The 18,666-nt window shown below is 37.5% G+C and overlaps 1 protein-coding gene across 1 annotated transcript in view; it reads right to left on the reverse strand.

Annotated features, from left to right (window-relative positions):
* ARID2 (AT-rich interaction domain 2) overlaps positions 1-18,666 on the reverse strand; it is a 188,673-nt gene that overhangs the window by 41,965 nt on the left and 128,042 nt on the right. The window contains exons 12-15 of the mRNA XM_080659536.1: positions 10,796-10,877; positions 8,891-9,025; positions 8,052-8,248; positions 4,969-7,820 (exon numbers count right to left, since the gene is read on the reverse strand). Coding sequence (XP_080515662.1) covers positions 4,969-7,820; positions 8,052-8,248; positions 8,891-9,025; positions 10,796-10,877 — 3,266 coding nt within the window. The remainder of the gene's footprint in view (positions 1-4,968; positions 7,821-8,051; positions 8,249-8,890; positions 9,026-10,795; positions 10,878-18,666) is intronic.

Raw genomic sequence — 18,666 nt, forward strand, 5'->3', positions numbered from 1 at the left:
TGCATTCTAATGAAGAAGTAAGAAGAGATAGTTGTAAACACTTGTAGGGAAGAAGAAATAGATTTACTCTAACTTTGTCTAAATGTACAGATCTTTAGACAGAATTAAGAAAACAATAGAAATCATGGGAAACAGATGTTCTTTGTGTGGGTGGGAAATTTACTTCAACACTTAAAAATGAGGATTTTGTACAAGATAACATCTCAGGCTCCTCCTGCTTTAACATTCCCTCATTTTCTTAAACTATGATTTTTTTCTCTTGTTAAATATAAATATAGTTAATACATTCCAAGCCTCTCTTGTAAGAATACACTGAGATGTAAACAAAAAAACTGTTTAGTGGTAATGCCTTCCTTAGTTATGTACTCCTGGTCTACAAATTTGAACACTAGTACTCTAAAAAAAACCCAAATCTTATTCCCCTGATTCTTGCTAAAGTGATCTGTGCTGCCCCTTTAAGGCTACAGATCTGCTTGCTGATGGGTTGAGTAACTTTTTAAGTTCAAATTTTTATATGCCAACCAAATACCAATTTTAGAAATAAAGAATGTTGCTATTTTCAATAAATTACATTCTTGAGGAGAATACATAGAAGTTTAGTACACAAAGAAAGAAAGGAACCAGGAAGATATCAATATTCACAGTTTACACAGTACCATTTTAGGAAAGATTCATGTGTGAAGGACAGGGGACTGGGAGCAAAATATAAAAATACTTGAAATAGGCACATTCTTAGAGTAAACTATTTTTACATACAAGAATTTTGGCATATCATCAGACTATGAAATTAATAGATATAGGCATGTTCAACATGTGCTTTACATGCTCCTGAGAAAGACAAGTCTTTAGGTAAGTATTTGTAAACTAAAATTTGTTTCGTTTTTCAATTCATTTTTCCTTTTTCTTTATAACTTCAGAAGATATCAATTCCTAAAAGCGGAAGAGGGTAGGATTTTGAGAAACAGTATCCTGTATCTTGCACTTTAACTAGCAAATATAACAGAATGAAATTAAGTAACTACGAATAAAAAATTTGCCTTTAAGTAAATACAATTTATTTTGTATTTATATAAACTACTCCTTTAAAACACTACTGAAATACAAAGTCTATGATCATACAATTTACTTTCATATATCGTTCTCTATTGCTAAATTTTTCCTGAAATTAAATTAATGCAGCTGATTAATAGGAGAAGGAATAAACTAAAAAAATGAAATAACAATGGTATTTATTAGAAAGGATTAGCTGTTGGCCATTCTCAGCAGGGTCATTTCCCTGTAGTCTTTCTACACCCGAGCATTCTGCAAGTCTGGAAATCCCATCTTGGGGTCCAGATGCCTCCTTAACATCTCCAGATCCCTTAAACTTGTGAAAATAATGTTTGGCTAAAAATAAATAAATAAATAAATAAATAAATAAATAATCACATTTAAAATGCTCTATTTCATCCACTCTTTTAAGGAACCAATTCAAATGTAAAATGTGTTAAACCAAGGTCTAAAATGCAACTTTAAGAGTATATAAAGAAATTTAAAGAATCTGGACAACAATGAAAATGGTTTTCTCTTAGCAGACTCTTTTTATTGTATTGATTTTAGAGAGAGAGAAGAAAGGGAGAGGGAGAGAGGGAAACATCGATTTGCTGTTCCATTTATTGGTTGCTTCCCATATGTGCCCTGACTGGGGATCGAACCCACAACCTTGGTGTTATCAGGATGATGCTCTAGCCAACTGAGCTACTCAGCCAGAGATATTAGCAGGCTCTTGAGAAGGCCCAACAGTCTACCCTTCAAAGGAAACCTCTGATGTCATCTTGAACAGTATCTTATACAGGAAGATAAAATATTACCTGCACCATTACTGAGTGCCTATGTAGCAGGCACTGTGCTAAGTACTATACATAAGAATGCTTGTTTTTTACTCTCTTTCTCATAGACACCATGTATACGTCTCTTTTTCCTAGCAAATTTTTAAGTTTTTACATGCCAACCAAATGCCAATTTTAGAAATACATTACAATTTAATACCCAGATTAGGAACAAATGAATGACTTTTATGGCTTGAATTAGATGCATGTAAGTCCAATGTATTAAGAGTTTTAGCATTAATGTTCTAAAATTATCATTTAATGGTACTCACATCCTATATCATAATCGTTCAATTAATGAGTATATTAGATATAAAAGGGCTTTCTAGAACTTTAAAAAAAGGAACCTTTTAAAATAATAGAGAAATGAGTTTTGGTTTCAGACACACACCCAGGTTTCAGTCCTTGTACCACTTCGTATTTGTGGTGACCAATATGAGGTCAACATGGCAGTGACCCTGGGTGACTTATTTACATCCTGGGACCTCATCTCTAAAATATAATTAAAATTTTTACCTAATACAGTTGTGAAGATTAAATGAGAAAATGCTTTAGTACAAAGTTCCTAGCACAGGATGTAGTCTTAGCTAGTATTATTGTTTTTGTTACTTAGGTTTCATTATGGAATATAACCACATTGAAAGATTAAAGATACAAAAAATAAGGGTTGAAACAACTTCACAGTAATGCAGTTTTTCTCTAATTTGGCTTACTCTATAGTAACTATTTAGGATTATAAAGGAATATACAAGGAATAAACAGCAGGCACATAATCAAGAGTAATTGGGAGATTATTAAATATAAGAAAATTATAAAAACCCAACTAATTGAATGTTTACTACATGCTAGACATTACACTAACATTTTTTTAGTGATTAATAAAAAACTCAATTTGTAGAAGTTTGAGTAAACATGATTTAGTATTTTCCATCCAAACTCAATATTAATTATTGCCATGTTCATAACATCCACTAAAGAATAATTAACGTATTTAGGTACCCTGAAATACATCTGAGCAATACTAACATATGGATTACAATCTCATTATGCCCCCAGAGCAGCATTGTCCAGCTTTATCCATTCACATGAACAAAGATATATATTATGGGTGAACTATTCTGAAGCAAGGGATCCTCTGTTCTTCCATCTTTTTAAAAAATATACATTTTTATTGACTTCAGAGAGAGGAAGGGAGTGGAAGAGATAGATAGAAACATCAATGATGTGAGAGAATCATTGATTGGCTGCCTTCTGCACGCCCCATACTGGGGATTGAGCCCAAAACCTGGGCATATCCCTTGACCAGAATCGAACCTGGGACCCTTCAGTCCGCAGGTCAACGTTCTATCCACTGAGCCAAACTAGCTAGGCTGTTCTTTCATCTTTCGTTTGCTTCCTCTCACCTAGGTTTAGTACTAATGCTAACAATGACCACAGATCTGCTATCATCACCATAAGCACAGAGAAGAAACCCAAGGCAGAAGACTGTTAGTCGAGTTGGCAAATCACAGAAGGTTCTGGCTATGTAGTAATAATTAAGAAAGAAAGAGTGAAGGAGCAGGAAAAAGGTGAGAGACAACTGTTAAGTGAATCCCTAGTTTCAGTAGAAATAGCTTATAGGATTGTCTGTCCTTAAAGTATTTATAGGCTAATTGAATCCTCAATATAGTAGCACTGACCTAGAAAACATATTTCTTTACAAAGGCATGCAGATGGAATAGAAGATATTAAAAAGGGAAGAGCAGAAACATGACAGTAGAGCAAGGGAATAAGAAACACAAAATTAAAAATATCAAATAGCTGAAACAAACTGAAATTATACTAGTAAATAACATTTTTTAAAAAACAAAGGCTATTGATTCAATACATAAATATAACAAGAACACACCTGATAATTCTTATGGGGTTCATCCTTTTTACAGAAGTACTATGAAAAGAGCTTTAAAAAACCCCACACATGTCAAAATCAAATACAGAAATTCCCTTTTGGAGTACTCTTAGCAGCAACACCACCTCACCCAAACTCCAAGAGACAATTACATTTCAAAAATTCTCCAAAAGATTAGATTACAAGTGCTTCTCCACCTTGGGTCTATAGAATTACTAATTTGGATTTATAACAAAACTAGAGGCCCGGTGCATGAAAAGTCATGCACTGGAGGGGGGGTCTCTCAGCCCGGCCTGCCCCCTCTCACAGTCCGGGAGCCCTCAGGGGCGGGAGGTGACCCGGCGATCAGGGGAAGGTGACGCCCCATCACACCTCTGCTGCTGCCACTGCCGGCAGCGCAAGCCTCGGCCGGCCCTGGTTACCTGAGCCTCGGGCAGCCCTGGGCGGCTGGGCAGCCGCCATCCGAGGCTTGCCCGTGCCTCGGGCCAGTCCTGGGCAGCTGGGGGGGCTGAGGAGACTGGGGGGCTCCAGAAGCAGGCACGCAGAGCGGCCAGGACCACTTGGGGGAAGGCCCGGCTTTGCCACGCACTTGCTGCCCCGGCAGGGCTGAGGGGACTGAGTGCCGCCATCTTGTGGCTGTGGGCGCTGCCATCTTTGAGGGTGTGGCAGTCAATTAGCATATTCCCTCCTTATTGGCTGTGGGTGCTGCCATCTTTGCCGTCAATTAGCATATTTTCTCTTTATTAAATAGGATACTCTTTAAACTATATGCTAAGCTAGCGATTTTCAACCTCTTTCATCTCATGGCACACATATACTAATTACTAAAATTCTGCGGCCCATTTGACAAAAGAATAGTTATAAATTTGATTCATTCACACCAGACCACTATTGTGTCAGCCGTTGTCATTTTTTAGCTTGATAATCTAAGAGAAAATGGGTTGGTGCTCCTGACTAAATAGTTAGGTATTACATGTTTTAAAAATTCTTGGGGCACACCAGTGTCCCTCTTGTGGCACACAGGTTTAACAATTGAAAACTGTTTAACATTACAAAAAAAAGAGAAAAATAAAAGAGCACAACAGCTTGAGTACATTGATAAGCTGACACTTAACACTTTAAGGTGAGACAGAAAAACAGTACATTTTCCCCTAAAATAGTATTTCCAGATCAGAATTTTTAAAAGAGCAATGTAATAGTAGAATGACTTACCTGTGGGACCACATTCTGTATGTATGATGGTGGCTGCTGCTGCTTTTGCTGAACAGCACTTTCTATTGCTACTTTAGCTACAGTGCTTGGATCTGCTCCTGCTGGCACGGCAACCATTGTTGCACTGCAGCCAGCATTGTTGGGGTCACTGATTGTAACAATTCTAACGCCTACTTTATTTGGAATTCCTGTGACTGTTTCCCTATCATTATCTTCTGCTGGCCTCTTTACAGTTTTGCATTCTGCTGTGCCATTTGTAGACCGAACATCAGATGGTAGGACAGGAGAATGGGACACTCTTGATCCTGAGTGGGGAACTATGATTTGATGCCCCTGTATAACAGAGGTTGTAGAATGTGGTGAGACAACCACACTTGGGCGTTGCTGAGGCACATCTGAATTCAAACTTGAAGTTAGAGGTCCATTAGGCAAATCAGTACCACTAAATTGCTGTGTTGCCACATTTGAAGCCTCCTGTATACTGCTCACAGATGGTGAACCACCCAAAGTTAATACAGGTCCATTAGAAATTCTTTCTAGTTGATCACCTTTGGCAGTATCTTGCTGAGTGGCATCTAGTGTCCCTTGTGATTCCATTGGAGATATCTCACCGTTTCCTACATGATTGGAAGTTTTGTGATTTGGAATGTTTTTGCTTAAATGAGAACCATCTCCTTTATCAAAATCACAGATTCCATTAACTAAAGGTTTTCTCAAATCACTTTTGATATCCTGCATGTCCACTTGTTCTGAGTTCTGTTTTCCAGATGCTCCATTTTCACCTAATTCTAATGATGGCCCATTACTAATTAGTGAGCACTGATTAGCCTCACTTTGAATTTTCCCTGAGTTTGAAGGAGGTAGACTTGAGTCACTGTACTTTCTCCCATTTAAAAGACTTCCCACCTGCATTTCATTTTCTTTTGTATCCCCATTGCTGGTGTTCATGGTTCCTCGTCTGCAGGACGGGTTCTCCATGACTTCAATTTTACGTTCATGAACATGTAAACCTGTTGCTTCTTTTGCTTCCTCCTCCTTTTGGCAAATTATTTTATCACCTTTGAATGGGGGAGTAGCAGTAGTACAAGATGATTGTCCAGCTGGAGATGCTTGACTGGCTGGAAGCGTTTGCACCTGAAGTCCAACTCCTGCCTGGGTCCCACTCATGGTAATTCCCGCTGGAGCAATTAGCTGAGTTGCATTTCCCTGACTCACAGTTGCAGTTGCAAAACTTGTATTTGGCACAACTGTTATGGTTACCTGGTTGCCAGAAGTCCCTTGGAAAATGGTTGCTGGGCTATTTGAGATCAGTGGACCTGGCAATATTTGTAAGTTCGAGATGGGCACAGTTTGCACTCCTCCTGTGGATGGCATTGCACCTTGGACCAACTGAACATTTTGCTGCCCAACTAATAGCTGCTGTGCTGGAGTTTGCCCCTGCATTCCAAAACCTGCTGCTTGGTTATTGGCCACCTGGTATACCACCTGAGGGCTAGAAGCTCTTGCATTATTAGGGGGAGGAACCTGTGGAGCTGGGAGAATAAGCTTACCACCTGGTGTTGAAGGACCACGTTTTGGAAGCAGCAACTGTTTTATCAGGCTTGACTCACCAGAAGCAGGCTGACCAACTGCATTTGTTTGCTGTGGTTGAACTTGCATCTGTACTTGTGGCTGCTGAACTTGTACTTGTACCTGCTGAGGTGGAGGTGCTGGTGAATGCTGCTGCTGCTGTCTTTTCACAGAGAGCATTTGACTGACAGTAGGAGGTGGTCCCTGTGATTGAGGGGTGGAAGAAGATGACATGGCAGTAGGGACTTGGTTATTAGAAGCTGGGACAGGTGATGGTGAGGAAGATGGAGTTATGTTTGGTTGTCCAGTTAGCTGAACTGTCTGACCAGCTGGAAGAGCTGCTGGATTAGCAAGAACAATTTGGTGAATGGCTGGTGCATAAGTCTGACCTTGTTGAGCTGGCTGGCTTACAATCACTACACTTTGTTGGGTTGGCTGCTGTGGTTGTTGAATAGGCTGTTGTACCACCGTTGATGAAACTTGCTGAGAAGGGAGAGGTTTTGGTGCAATGTTCTGAAACCCTACCCTTGAGGGTTGTGGACTTGGGACACCAGCAATAGTAACCATTTGTCCTGTAGTTACCTGAAAATTCTGTACTGAAGTTGCTGAGACAATATTAGATGCAGAAGTTGTTACATACTGTGGGGGTGCTATGATAACAGTGTCTTGTGGCTGGCTACCAGCTGATGTCTGTTGAGATGAAGTTTGCACAGGTTGGGGTGATGTGGTGATCAACTGTTGACCCTGTGAAACTGTAGAAGTACATGCTGGCATGGTCTGTACTCTGCCAAATATATGACTTTGTGGGACAGTTTGTTGAATTACAGTAACAGGAGTGCCAGAAGGTATCTGCCCTGGTACCACGGTGTGTAATGGAGACTGTTGTGGAATTACAGATGGATGATGAAGCAATGTCTGGGAATTTACAACTGTAACAGGCTGTGGCCCTGTACTATGATTCTGAACCACAGAACTCTGTGCAGCTCCCCCTCCCATAGCAATACTAACAGGAACTGCTGTCTGGGGTATAGAATTCTGGATCATTGTAGCCTTAACAACTTCACAAGGAATTGGAGCTTTATTTTGAATGACAGTCACCGGAGCATTTTGTTGCTGGTGGGTATGAACTGAAGGATTTGGTGGAATTCTTGAAACAGTCTGTGCCATAGTATGAACACCTTGTACTGGAAAAGACATTTGTGTTGCAGTCAAATTTGAAGATTGATTGGTAACAGGAGTCCTCTGAAAATGGTTTCCTACAGTTTGTGGTCCATGAGGGATTCCTGAAAATATAGGAGAAAAGTCAAACTTTATAATGAAATGACTGAAAAGCTGCATGTAGGAATTATTTTACTTAAGATGAGAAAATAGTTTTAAGAAATTAATATCTAACAACTTTGCATCATATGATTAATAGAAAATGCTACTGGAAAAACTAGGTAAAGTTATACATTTAACGTATACAATATACATTTCATTAACTTGGTAATATTTAAAACAGTAAAAATTATTACCTGCAGGTGAAGGACTTGTAGATATATCAGGAACAGAATCAACACGAACAACAGGAGTAGAAACTGGTTGCTGCTGATAGTACATCTGAATGGGAAGTGGTATAGCCCTCCGTTTTACTCCTACGACATGAATATGCGCCTGCCCACTATTACTGGAATCCTCCACTCTCTTCACTGAATGATTTGGAAACACGGTTCTGTAAAGTACACAATACTCAGCTTTGATTACTAGCACACTAGCAAAAAATACTAACTTCTAACAATGTTTACACAACAGCAGCAATATATTCATTGCTACTTAGGTATGAACCAGTGTGATTCAAACAGCTATATTCTGCAAAAGTGGGAAGCAGAGAAAGAAATACAAAAAATCAATTCTCCAGTTTTTAAAATAATCATTTATTAACATTGTTGGGTTTTAAACAGTTCTACTGAATATATAATTAACAAAAAAGCTGCATCTAGGCAATGCCTATTTTATGAATTTTGTAAAATGTCAAAGAACCTTAATATTTGAAGAGTGTTAGTTATATCTTATTCAAGATTAAAAAGGGAAAAAGTCATGTCTTTAACATATAAAAGTAGGCAGAAAAAAAACAAAGTTAATTTCTTCCTTCTCTTTCTTTGATAAACCTCATAATGTTCAAATATAAACACCAGATGTGATGTCCAAAATTCCCCTGTATTTAAACTTCCACCATACTACAACCTAACCATATGGAATTTTAAGTAGTAGAGATATTTAAAACTATATATATATATGGTATTTTCTCAAGAACAAGAAGAGTTGTAAGTGATGTAAATTAACTTTACTTAAAGTTAAGAACTATGTATCCTACCTAAGACATTTATAAAATCCAGTTGATGTTAGGATTCCACCACGAGCTAATTTACTGCAAGTTGAGAGGTACTCAGAATACATTTCTGCTCGAGAGACAGAACAATCTGGATTTACTTCAAAATGAGCATTTAGCCTAAAAGAGGAGAAAAATAAATTGCATTATGCAATACACTATAGGAGACTCTATATTTAAGTATGCTACAACCATTTGAAGGCAATGTATTATAAACTAATAATTATGCCTAGTCAAATTTTACTGCTTCATATATTATTAGCAAAAATACATGCTAGCTTTTAGACAGACTAAATCAAATAAAGAGATTAACTATTTAATCATACTTATTTTAGTGTAAAACATCATTAACAACAAAATAAAAACTGTGTTCATATTCCAGCAAGAACAGATTTGGTCTATTGACAACAAATATTCTGCAACAAATAGTTTTATTTAGTGAATATGTACTCTGGTCCCTGTCTTGTAATAATCAAAATATAACAGAAGTTCCCAATTATGAGCTTTGCTATACACTCTCATTCCCCACTTCAGAAAAATCTATTCTTATAGATTATTTCAAACTTCAGTTTTTCTTTTTCATAAAGCGATTTCCACCTACAAGTTAGGATTGGAGGCCTAGTTACCCTTATAGGACTCTTTCTAGGACTTATACATGTAACAGGCCAACTTACAACTGTTTCTTGTAAACTGCATCAAATAAATAATAAGTATAATAAAATAATAGTAAAATGAGTCTCTCCTCCTCCCCCCAGAAGTGGCAGCAATGTGCAACTGAGATTTATAAGTTTATAAATCTCAGTTGCACAAATTTATACCTAACACCACACATTTTATAGTGGATGTGGTACATACTTTTTTCAACTTTCATAAACCTTTGAGTACAGAGTTTTCAAAACAACTAGACACAAAAAACTTTTTTTGGTTTCAATGTAGGAGATAAACATTTCCAAACATTATTGGAAGAGATTCATCAAGTATAAAGGGTCATGGTATAACTATATAGAACATGGGGAAAGCAAATAATTAGAGATATTTAAAACCATTAACCTGATTTAAGTAGAGAAGTCTAGAGAAAATTGTCATAGGAACAAAGATATGAAAGCACCAAAAATATGGAACATAGAGTGACAGAGTATGGAATGGGAAACAAATAATGTTGGAGAATAGAGAAAGGGATCAAGGAAAGAAAGTTTTAAAAGTAATACTTCACAGGAAAATAATCTTCATTTCAATCTGTTAATCTTCTAAGTAATTTAAGGTAAAATTCATAAATAATGTAGAGGCAACTATCCAAGACAAAATGAAATCGAACTTTTTTTTTCCCTTCAGAAAATGGCTGAGATAGAACTACTCAATCGTCACAAGAAAATATTATTTTCAAAGTTGCTCATTTCAATACAGACAAACTGGCTAGTCTATCATTTGATTAGTTTCCCCTTACTCACAAAAAGAAAAAATTAACTAGCAATGAATAAGAAGTTTTGCTTTTGATGAAAAAGATGAGACACTTAACAAAATTTGGTTTTATTTTCTTAATGTCAGTCCAATTTAGTTTAATAAAACCTTAATTTAAGAAAAACAAATTCTACAATCTGACAAACTTTATTTTCTACAAAGTCAAAGATAACTTTTTAACACAAATTATACTCTGAAATTAGGTAGTGCAATTTAATAAAATTCTAGTCAAAGACTATTATAATTCTGAAGATTCTGATATTTTTCTTTCAAATAATTCCAAAATATAGGTGAAGTGGTTTTACATTGTCCATTCTTCGTATAAATGATATTCTATTTTAACTGAAAAGGATGACTGCTGAAACACATTTCCTTTTTTCTTTTGCTTTATTCTTCCCAAAGATAAAGCCTTAGTAGAAAGAAACCACTTACCACTGACAAGCAAACTTCTCACTATCTATTTCCACTATTCCTGGAGGTGGAGCAACATGCTGTGCTACAACTGCTCTGGAAGCTAAAGAAAAAAAATACATTTACATCATTTTTAAAAATTTAGTCATTATATGCCATATTTAGTTCATGGATACTGAAGCAATTAATATTCACAATGAATACCTTTTAAAAAGGTATAAAAACATAATGAAAATGTAAAAATTTAAGAAAGAAACTTATAATGAAGCATATATTATACCAAGCACTGTCTCAGATGCTTCATTTATATGAACTACTTTTTAAACTTTACCATCATTCAAATAATAACAATAATATGGATTATATCGTTAATATGAGCTTTCTCCCATGGGTCAGGCACTAGGTTAAATACTTTACATACATTATCTTTAATTCTTTTGTGAGATGGGTACCGATAAGGAAACTGAGACTCAAAGTGATTACAATACCTAGCCCAAAGTCACAAAGCTCAGCTTATCAGTAAATAAGCACCTCTCACTTTAGTTACAGAAGGAGGTTGTATCAGAAATTACATCTCTTCTCAATTTAAAAGATGAATATTGACTCTATTAGTGGCATATATGAAATTTCTGAGATAAGATGAACTTAAAGCTGAAATGCTATGCTATATAACAAAGGAAATAATAAAAACATTAAAAATGAGTTAATATAAACATGTTATATATAATATTATTTATATGAACTATTTATATTATACCATTTCACCACTGATTCAGCATGATTTTATAATTTTTAAACTTATAAAATGAACCCACTTTTTGGCAAGTGACATTTTAGCAAAACTTCTCAGAATCCTCAAACAGAACAAACGCATTTCTAAGTTGCTGGAAGTAGAGGCGCTCCATAGCACAGCCAATCTGTGAATGATTGAAAGCAATTCTGGCCTTTGTTTGATCAGCCCTGCCTCCCCACATTGGAATAGCAGCTAATAGCAGTCATTTAGTGAACATTCACTCTGCATTAAACCACTTACATTATTTGTTTCACTATTATGCATACATCTAAATTTAATTATCCCCATTTTGCAGATTGAAAAAATTAAAGCTCAGAGACTAAGTTCACAAAAGGAACACATGATGGAAAACAGCAAAACTGGTGTAGATGAAAAGCTTTCTTTTAGGAGTGGTGGATTTGAATCGAGGTTTATTACATTTCAGAGTTCATACTGTGATATGCTGCTTCTTTTTTTTTATGGACTGATTGGAGAGAGAGAGAGAGAGAGAGAGGGGAGGGGAGGGGAGGGGAGGGGAGGGGAGGGGAGGGGAGGGGAGGGGAGGGGAGGAGAGGAGAGGAGAGGAGAGGAGAGGAGAGGAGAGGAGAGGAGAGGAGAGGAGAGGAGAGGAGAGAGATTTGTTGCTCCACTTATTTATGCATTCATTGGTTGATTCTTGTATGTGCCCCAAGCAAACCCAAAATGGTGGTGTATGGGGACAATGCTCTAACCAACTGAGCTACAGCACCAGGACAATATGCTTCTTCTTTTAAAAAATTAAAATATTTCCATCACCTTTTATCCCCTCTATGCCCTCTTCTACTTCCACCCATCCCCCTCCAACCCCCAATCACTTTACTGTCCATGTCCATGAGTTCTCTCTTTCTTTTCTTTTTTGCTCAATCCCCTTTTCCCCCCAGCTGTCTGCCTGCTCTTTACCTATTAGCCTGTCTCTATTTTGCTTGGAAGTTCTGTTTGTTCATTAAATTCCACATATGCATAAAATCATACGGTACTTGTCTTTCTCTGACTGGCTATTTCACTTAGCATAATGTTCTCCAGATCCATCTAGGCTGTCACAAAAGGTAAAATTTTATTCCTTTTAACGGCAGAATAGTACTCCATTATGTAGATGTACCACAACTTTTTTATCTTCTCATCTACTGATGGGCACTTGGGCTGCTTCCAAATATCGGCTATTGTAAATAATGCTGCAATGAACACAAGGGTACATACATTCTTTTGAATTCATGTTTTGGGTTTCATTGGATAAATTCCCAGAAGTGGAATTACTGGATCTTAAGGCTGCTGCTTCTTAATAGAACATAATTAGAACCAAAATTACTTTCCTGGTGCAACCTCAGCTTGTCTTTTCTTCTCCTTCTAACTTGAAAACACTGTTACAGAAAATACCTTTCTAGGCATGAACCTATGTAGAAAGCTTCCTTTTTCTTAACCAACTGTACATGAGAGTATACCCTACTTAGACTAAAATATACTGAATCAATTAACAATTGCATGAAACATTAAAAATTATGTTAGTAGTATAAGAAACTTTACAAACATAATTAAGGAAGAATGATGCAGCCACAGTTAAATTAAGAATATAATCTGGAAACAAAATTACTATGAAAGTGGCTACAAACTGAGAAGCATTTTCCTCAGGATACCTGAAGACCTTTCAAAGGATACAAAGGTGCTTATACGTTAAAAGTTTATTTTTTTTTTTTGCAAATTTTTTTCTTTATTGATTTTAGAGGAGTGAGGTTTGGGGGCGGGGGTGAGGGGGCAGACTGCTCCACCTATCCATGCATCCATTGGCTGCCCCTTGCACATGTCCTGACTGGGACTGAAGGCACAACCCAGGCACACCGGGACAATACTCTAACCAGCCAAGCCTCCAGGCCAGGGCAGTAAGGAACTTATACTTTAAAAGGAATCCATTTCCAGATACTCAACTTTTGTATATATTCTTTCCTAAAACTGTGTTGCCTGAACACATCACCTCCTCTTCGATAACTGCTCTTCTCCAACTTTGGAACAGAAAGTTTTAAATCTCACCCATTCTTAATAATACTGCAGGATTATAGTTAATGTGTGACTCTGGGGCTAGAGAGGCTGGCTCTAGAGTTCCATCACTCAGCACTAGCTGTGTAACTATAGGCAAATTACTTGACCTCTCTGTCTTTGAAATGGGAAAAAGAAATAGTATATTGACTTCATAGGTCAAGAGAATTAGAGTTTATATGTGAGCCACTGAAACAATGCCTAGCACATAGTAAGTACTATAAATGTTAGCTGTTGTTGTTATTATTATTATTATTTAAAAACCTCTGGAACACCAAAGGGAGAATTAGAAACATTAATGTTCACAAAGCCTGCTGCTTTTAACTGAGGTATTATGGTAGGGCTTTCTGTCTATCCCAGTGTTTTATTTATTACTAGAGGCCCATGCATGGGTAGGGTCCCTAGGCTGGCAATCACGGCCAATCTGTGGGGCAACTGGTGGAGTGATCGGGGCGAGGGGGGGGGAGGTGGGGAGTGGGGACGGCGGGGGCCCCACTGGCACCCGCCTTGGCTGGCCTGAGGGCAGCTCATCCGTTGAGTGTCTGCCCCCCGGTGGTCAGTGCGCATCATAGCAACCGGTCATTCCACCGTTTGGTTGATTTGCATATTAGGCTATTATTATATAGGACTAGTGGCCCGGTGCACGAAATTCGTGCATATTAAAAGGGAATTAGAGGAAATATTTTAATATTGCTATTTGCCCTTTCTCTATAATAGAAATGTCAGAGATGAAAGAAAATTAATAAAACGAGCCTAGGGCATGCTGCAGGACCTAGAGTCAAGTCCCCGCCCACCATCCGCACGCACTTCGAAAACGCAGGAGACCCAGACCCGGCTGGCCCCACCCCCATCAAGCCCCTCCAGGCAGGGGGCACACCCTCAGGTCCCCGGCCGGTGCCAGATGGGGGGTGCAGTCTCAGGTCCCCTATCAAGCCCGCCAGGCAGGGGGCGCAGCCTCAAGTCCCCTGGCCCGGCGCTGGGGCGGGGGGCACGGAATGAGGTCCCCCATCAAACCCTGCTGGGCGAGGGGTGCAGCCTGAGGTCTCCCAGCCCAGTAGTGGTGGTGGAGGGGGAGGCGGTCTGAGGTCTCCCGGCCTGGCACCGGGGCGTGTGGCCTGAGGTCCCCTGTCAAGCCCTGCTGGGCAGGGGGCGCAGCCTGAGGTCCCTTGCCCTGGCCAGGCGCCATGCAGCCTCAGGTCCCTGCTGTTCGGTCATGATGTTACAGCATCCCGGCTAATTTGCATATTCCTCTGTTATATAGATAGAAGACAGATAGTTAAGGGCAATGTTGGGCATTAGAAATTGGGTATTTCAGCCCTTTGGTGTGTTCTGAATTCAACTATATTATAGAGTGATGACAATTTTGCTTAATGTCTTTTCCTCCTCTATCCCTCAACTACTGTCAAAGAATGTAAAACTTCTGAGGCAGAATCTTGTGTAAGTAAAAGCACAGAGAATATTTTAAAGAAATACTGAAGAAGGTGGCATCTTATTTCATTCATATGATAATCTCATGGCAACTTCAACTACCACAGAATTTTAAAGTAAGGAAGGTAGGAATATATAGTAACATATACTTACTTGGTTTGAGAAACAGTGGACTTATTTCTAAGTAACAAAAAGTAAGCATACCTTTAATAATAAACACTATCTTTATTGGGTAGGTTATGTGGCAGACATTTTTCATAATCGATTGAGGTAAATTTGCAGTGCCAAACCAAGGTTTTAATAAAATGTATTCAAAGCACATGGTAAAAGCACTTTATCAAAAAACATTGTATATTGGCCTTGAAATGAACAATATTTTAAACTTCCTAACTCAGTGGTTATCAAAGTGTAGTCTCCTCACCAGTAGCATCAGCATCTCATGGGAACTTGTTAGAAATGAAAATTCTCAGGTTCACCTAAATAAAAAACTCAGGGTATGGAGCTTAAAAATCACCATTTAAGCCCACCAGATAATTTACACTTAAGTTGAGACCGCTGTGCTAACACTTCTTGAATATATTAGGTTAAACAAGGAACATCTAAATAAAAGAGTAGCAAGTATAATTCACAGTTATATCTTAAATCTTTTTGATATATTTTCAATAAACAAAAATAAATGTCTCTAATGACTGAACAACAAATACTTTTGTGAATCAAGTATTGTTAATTCTTTGATTTCAACAAACTCAGAGGAGAACTAAAGTTGTCAGAAGATCTTAAATATAATTTTAATAATTTTCAATAATTCTGAAGAAATTCAAAGAATTTTAAGTTCTGCCTTCATCTACTAACATGAACTAGGTTTCCAACTTACATCTATAAAAAGAAAAAACAGAGATAAAATAGATGCTGAACTCAAAATATTCATTCCTAGACAGACTGGAGTAATACTTTCCAGAGAACTAGGGAAAAAAGTATTGTCCATCTCATTAATAAATGCACTTCCAATAATTTTACTTTTTATTTAATAATTATTTATAAAAATTCATAATGTATTTACTGTTGTTTGATGCACTATATATTACTAAAACTTGTAATAATAAAATTTTAAAGAGTTTAATAAAGTAACAGAAAATTGAAAAATTTACACTGTCTACATTTATAGCTGAGAAGTATTGATAGGGTGATGGGTATGAGTTCAAGGAGTACGAGGGACATCATATAATTTCTGATAGTAAGAGTTGTGTTTTGTTTTTTTAAAATTGATGACAATACAAGATTTCACTGAATAAACAAAGCATTTAATTTTTATTTTAAAATGTCAATTTAATATACATAAAAGACATATTATTTACAACTATTTAAACTATGGTGAAGAAATTTAGATGTCAACCTAAAAATGGGTGAAAGATTACTTAACTTTTCATAGTGATGAGAGAAATTGAGGGAAAAGTTTGAAGATGACCATTCCCTAAAAAAGCAGTATTAAACTAGGGGGGCAGAGGTGAAGGATGTGCACAAAACTAAAAATGGTAACTAATCAAATAATTAAAAAGCTGTCATTCATAATGAGCAAGTAATAAAATGCTCACTAGGTCAAAAATGAACTCTTTTAGTCCTTAGACCTATTCACACCTTCTATAAATGAATGACTACATAAATAAACAAGCCACAAACTCAATGTTTAATTTCGTCCATTTATCAAATGAGGACCAAATCTTAGTGAGTTCATTAAGGTCACAGGTTAGTGACAAGGCAAAAAATAGCAGCATTCATCGAAAATACCCTTGAATATTTTTCAAATAGCCCATTATGACTCAGTGTATCACTGGTAATTTATTAATTCCTTTCTTGGGCAGTTTCTCCATGGCCCTCAATTAATTTAATCTTTAAGTTTCTTTGAGGATAAATGTAGACCTCCACCACTTATTTAAATGGCAATATGAACTGTTTCATTTCTTTTTTTTAAAGTATATTTTATTAACTTTTTAAAGAGAGGAAGGGAGAGGGATAGAGAGTTAGAAACATCGATGAGAGAGAAGAAACATCGATCAGCTGCCTCCTGCACAACCCCTACTGGGGATGTGCCCGCAACCAAGGTACATGCCCTTGACCGGAATCGAACCTGGGACCCTTCAGTCCACAGGCTGACGCTCTATCCACTGAGCCAAACCGGTTAGGGCTCATTTCTTTTTAAAGGTTGAGAAACCATTAATATTCTGACCCCTGACTCACCAATATGCACTACCTATTTAACATCTATTGCCTGTGGGTGAAAGCTCATTGAACAGATTAGTAGTCAAAACTACCTTTTTTTTTCATGCCTTCTGTTATTTGTCCAGTCTGTTGGTTGAATTCAAGTTACATGCACATGTGATACAACTCTACCATATACTTCTGAAGAACATAATGGAAATCAATGAAATATGTGACATATTACATACTTTGAATAAATACAGTATATAATTTTGATTCTATCATAATAAAATAGAGATTGGGACCACGATTAAATAAAAGGGGAACAAGATGGCTGGAGAGGTATTATTAGAGTCTGAACTGAGTCATAGCACTGGCAATTGAAGAGGTCCAGGTATTTAGGAGACTCGACAAGATTTGGTGATTAAATGAATGTTGTAGTTAAAGATTAAGAATAATGAGATTTTGATTTTAAGGGTAGTATAGGAGGAGGTTGAGAAAGATCTCAATGTATTTCTAGTCTGATAGGAAGACGCAGGTAAAAAGAAAGAGGTTAAGACATAAGAATGAGAAAATGGGAAAGACTGGTATTTAGAGCACAGCTTCAGAAGAAGTTAACATCTCTTCCTATGACAAGGGGAAGCTGAAGGAGAATAAAGTTCAGATGACAATAAGCTTGTAAGTGAAGGATTAAGAAATTTGAAGAAATTTATGCCACACAGCATGCATACTACCTGCAAAGTGAGAGGTAAGATCAACTGAAAAAATGAGCACCCTCCATTAAAAACAAAATACAAGGAAAGAGAAATGTCTTGGGAATAGTGAGAGGTGGGAGAGCAGGTAAAGTGAAAGATGGATTGTTTCTGATAGGACAAATGAAGGTGGAGAGAACACTCTACAAAAAGGCTGAAAGTGGTAAAATATAATGACTCAAGCAGAAGAAAAAAGTCCAAGGAGAATATTGGTTATTAGAGAGGTCTGAATTTTAATGAAAGATATTTGAGTTAAACAGAATTTACCCAAGGGACTCTCAAAAGGGTACAGAATGCGAGTATACATGCTTGTACATGTGTTTGTGTACATATGCACATGTGAGTGATCCTAGGCACTGGTTCTGTGGTGTTTGGGCCAAGATTTAGAAGTATTAGGGGGGTATTGTCCTGATGTATTCTGATGACCACCTGAGAAAATTATAATATACTAGAGGCCCGTTGCATGAAGAGATTCGTGTAATAGGCCTTCCTTCCCTTGGCTTCCAGCACCTGTTTTCCTCCGGCACCTGGGACCTAGGCCTTCGCTCAGGCCGGAGTCTGCCGCCTTCGTCTTGGCTGCAGACTCTGGCTGCAGTCTGCCATCGTTGCTACAGACTCTGGCCGGAGCCTGCCATCTTCATCTTCACTGCTTTGCTGCAGACTCCGGCCAGAATCTG

Source organism: Plecotus auritus (assembly GCF_963455305.1).
Source record: "Plecotus auritus genome assembly, chromosome: 3".
Lineage (NCBI taxonomy): Eukaryota > Metazoa > Chordata > Mammalia > Chiroptera > Vespertilionidae > Plecotus > Plecotus auritus.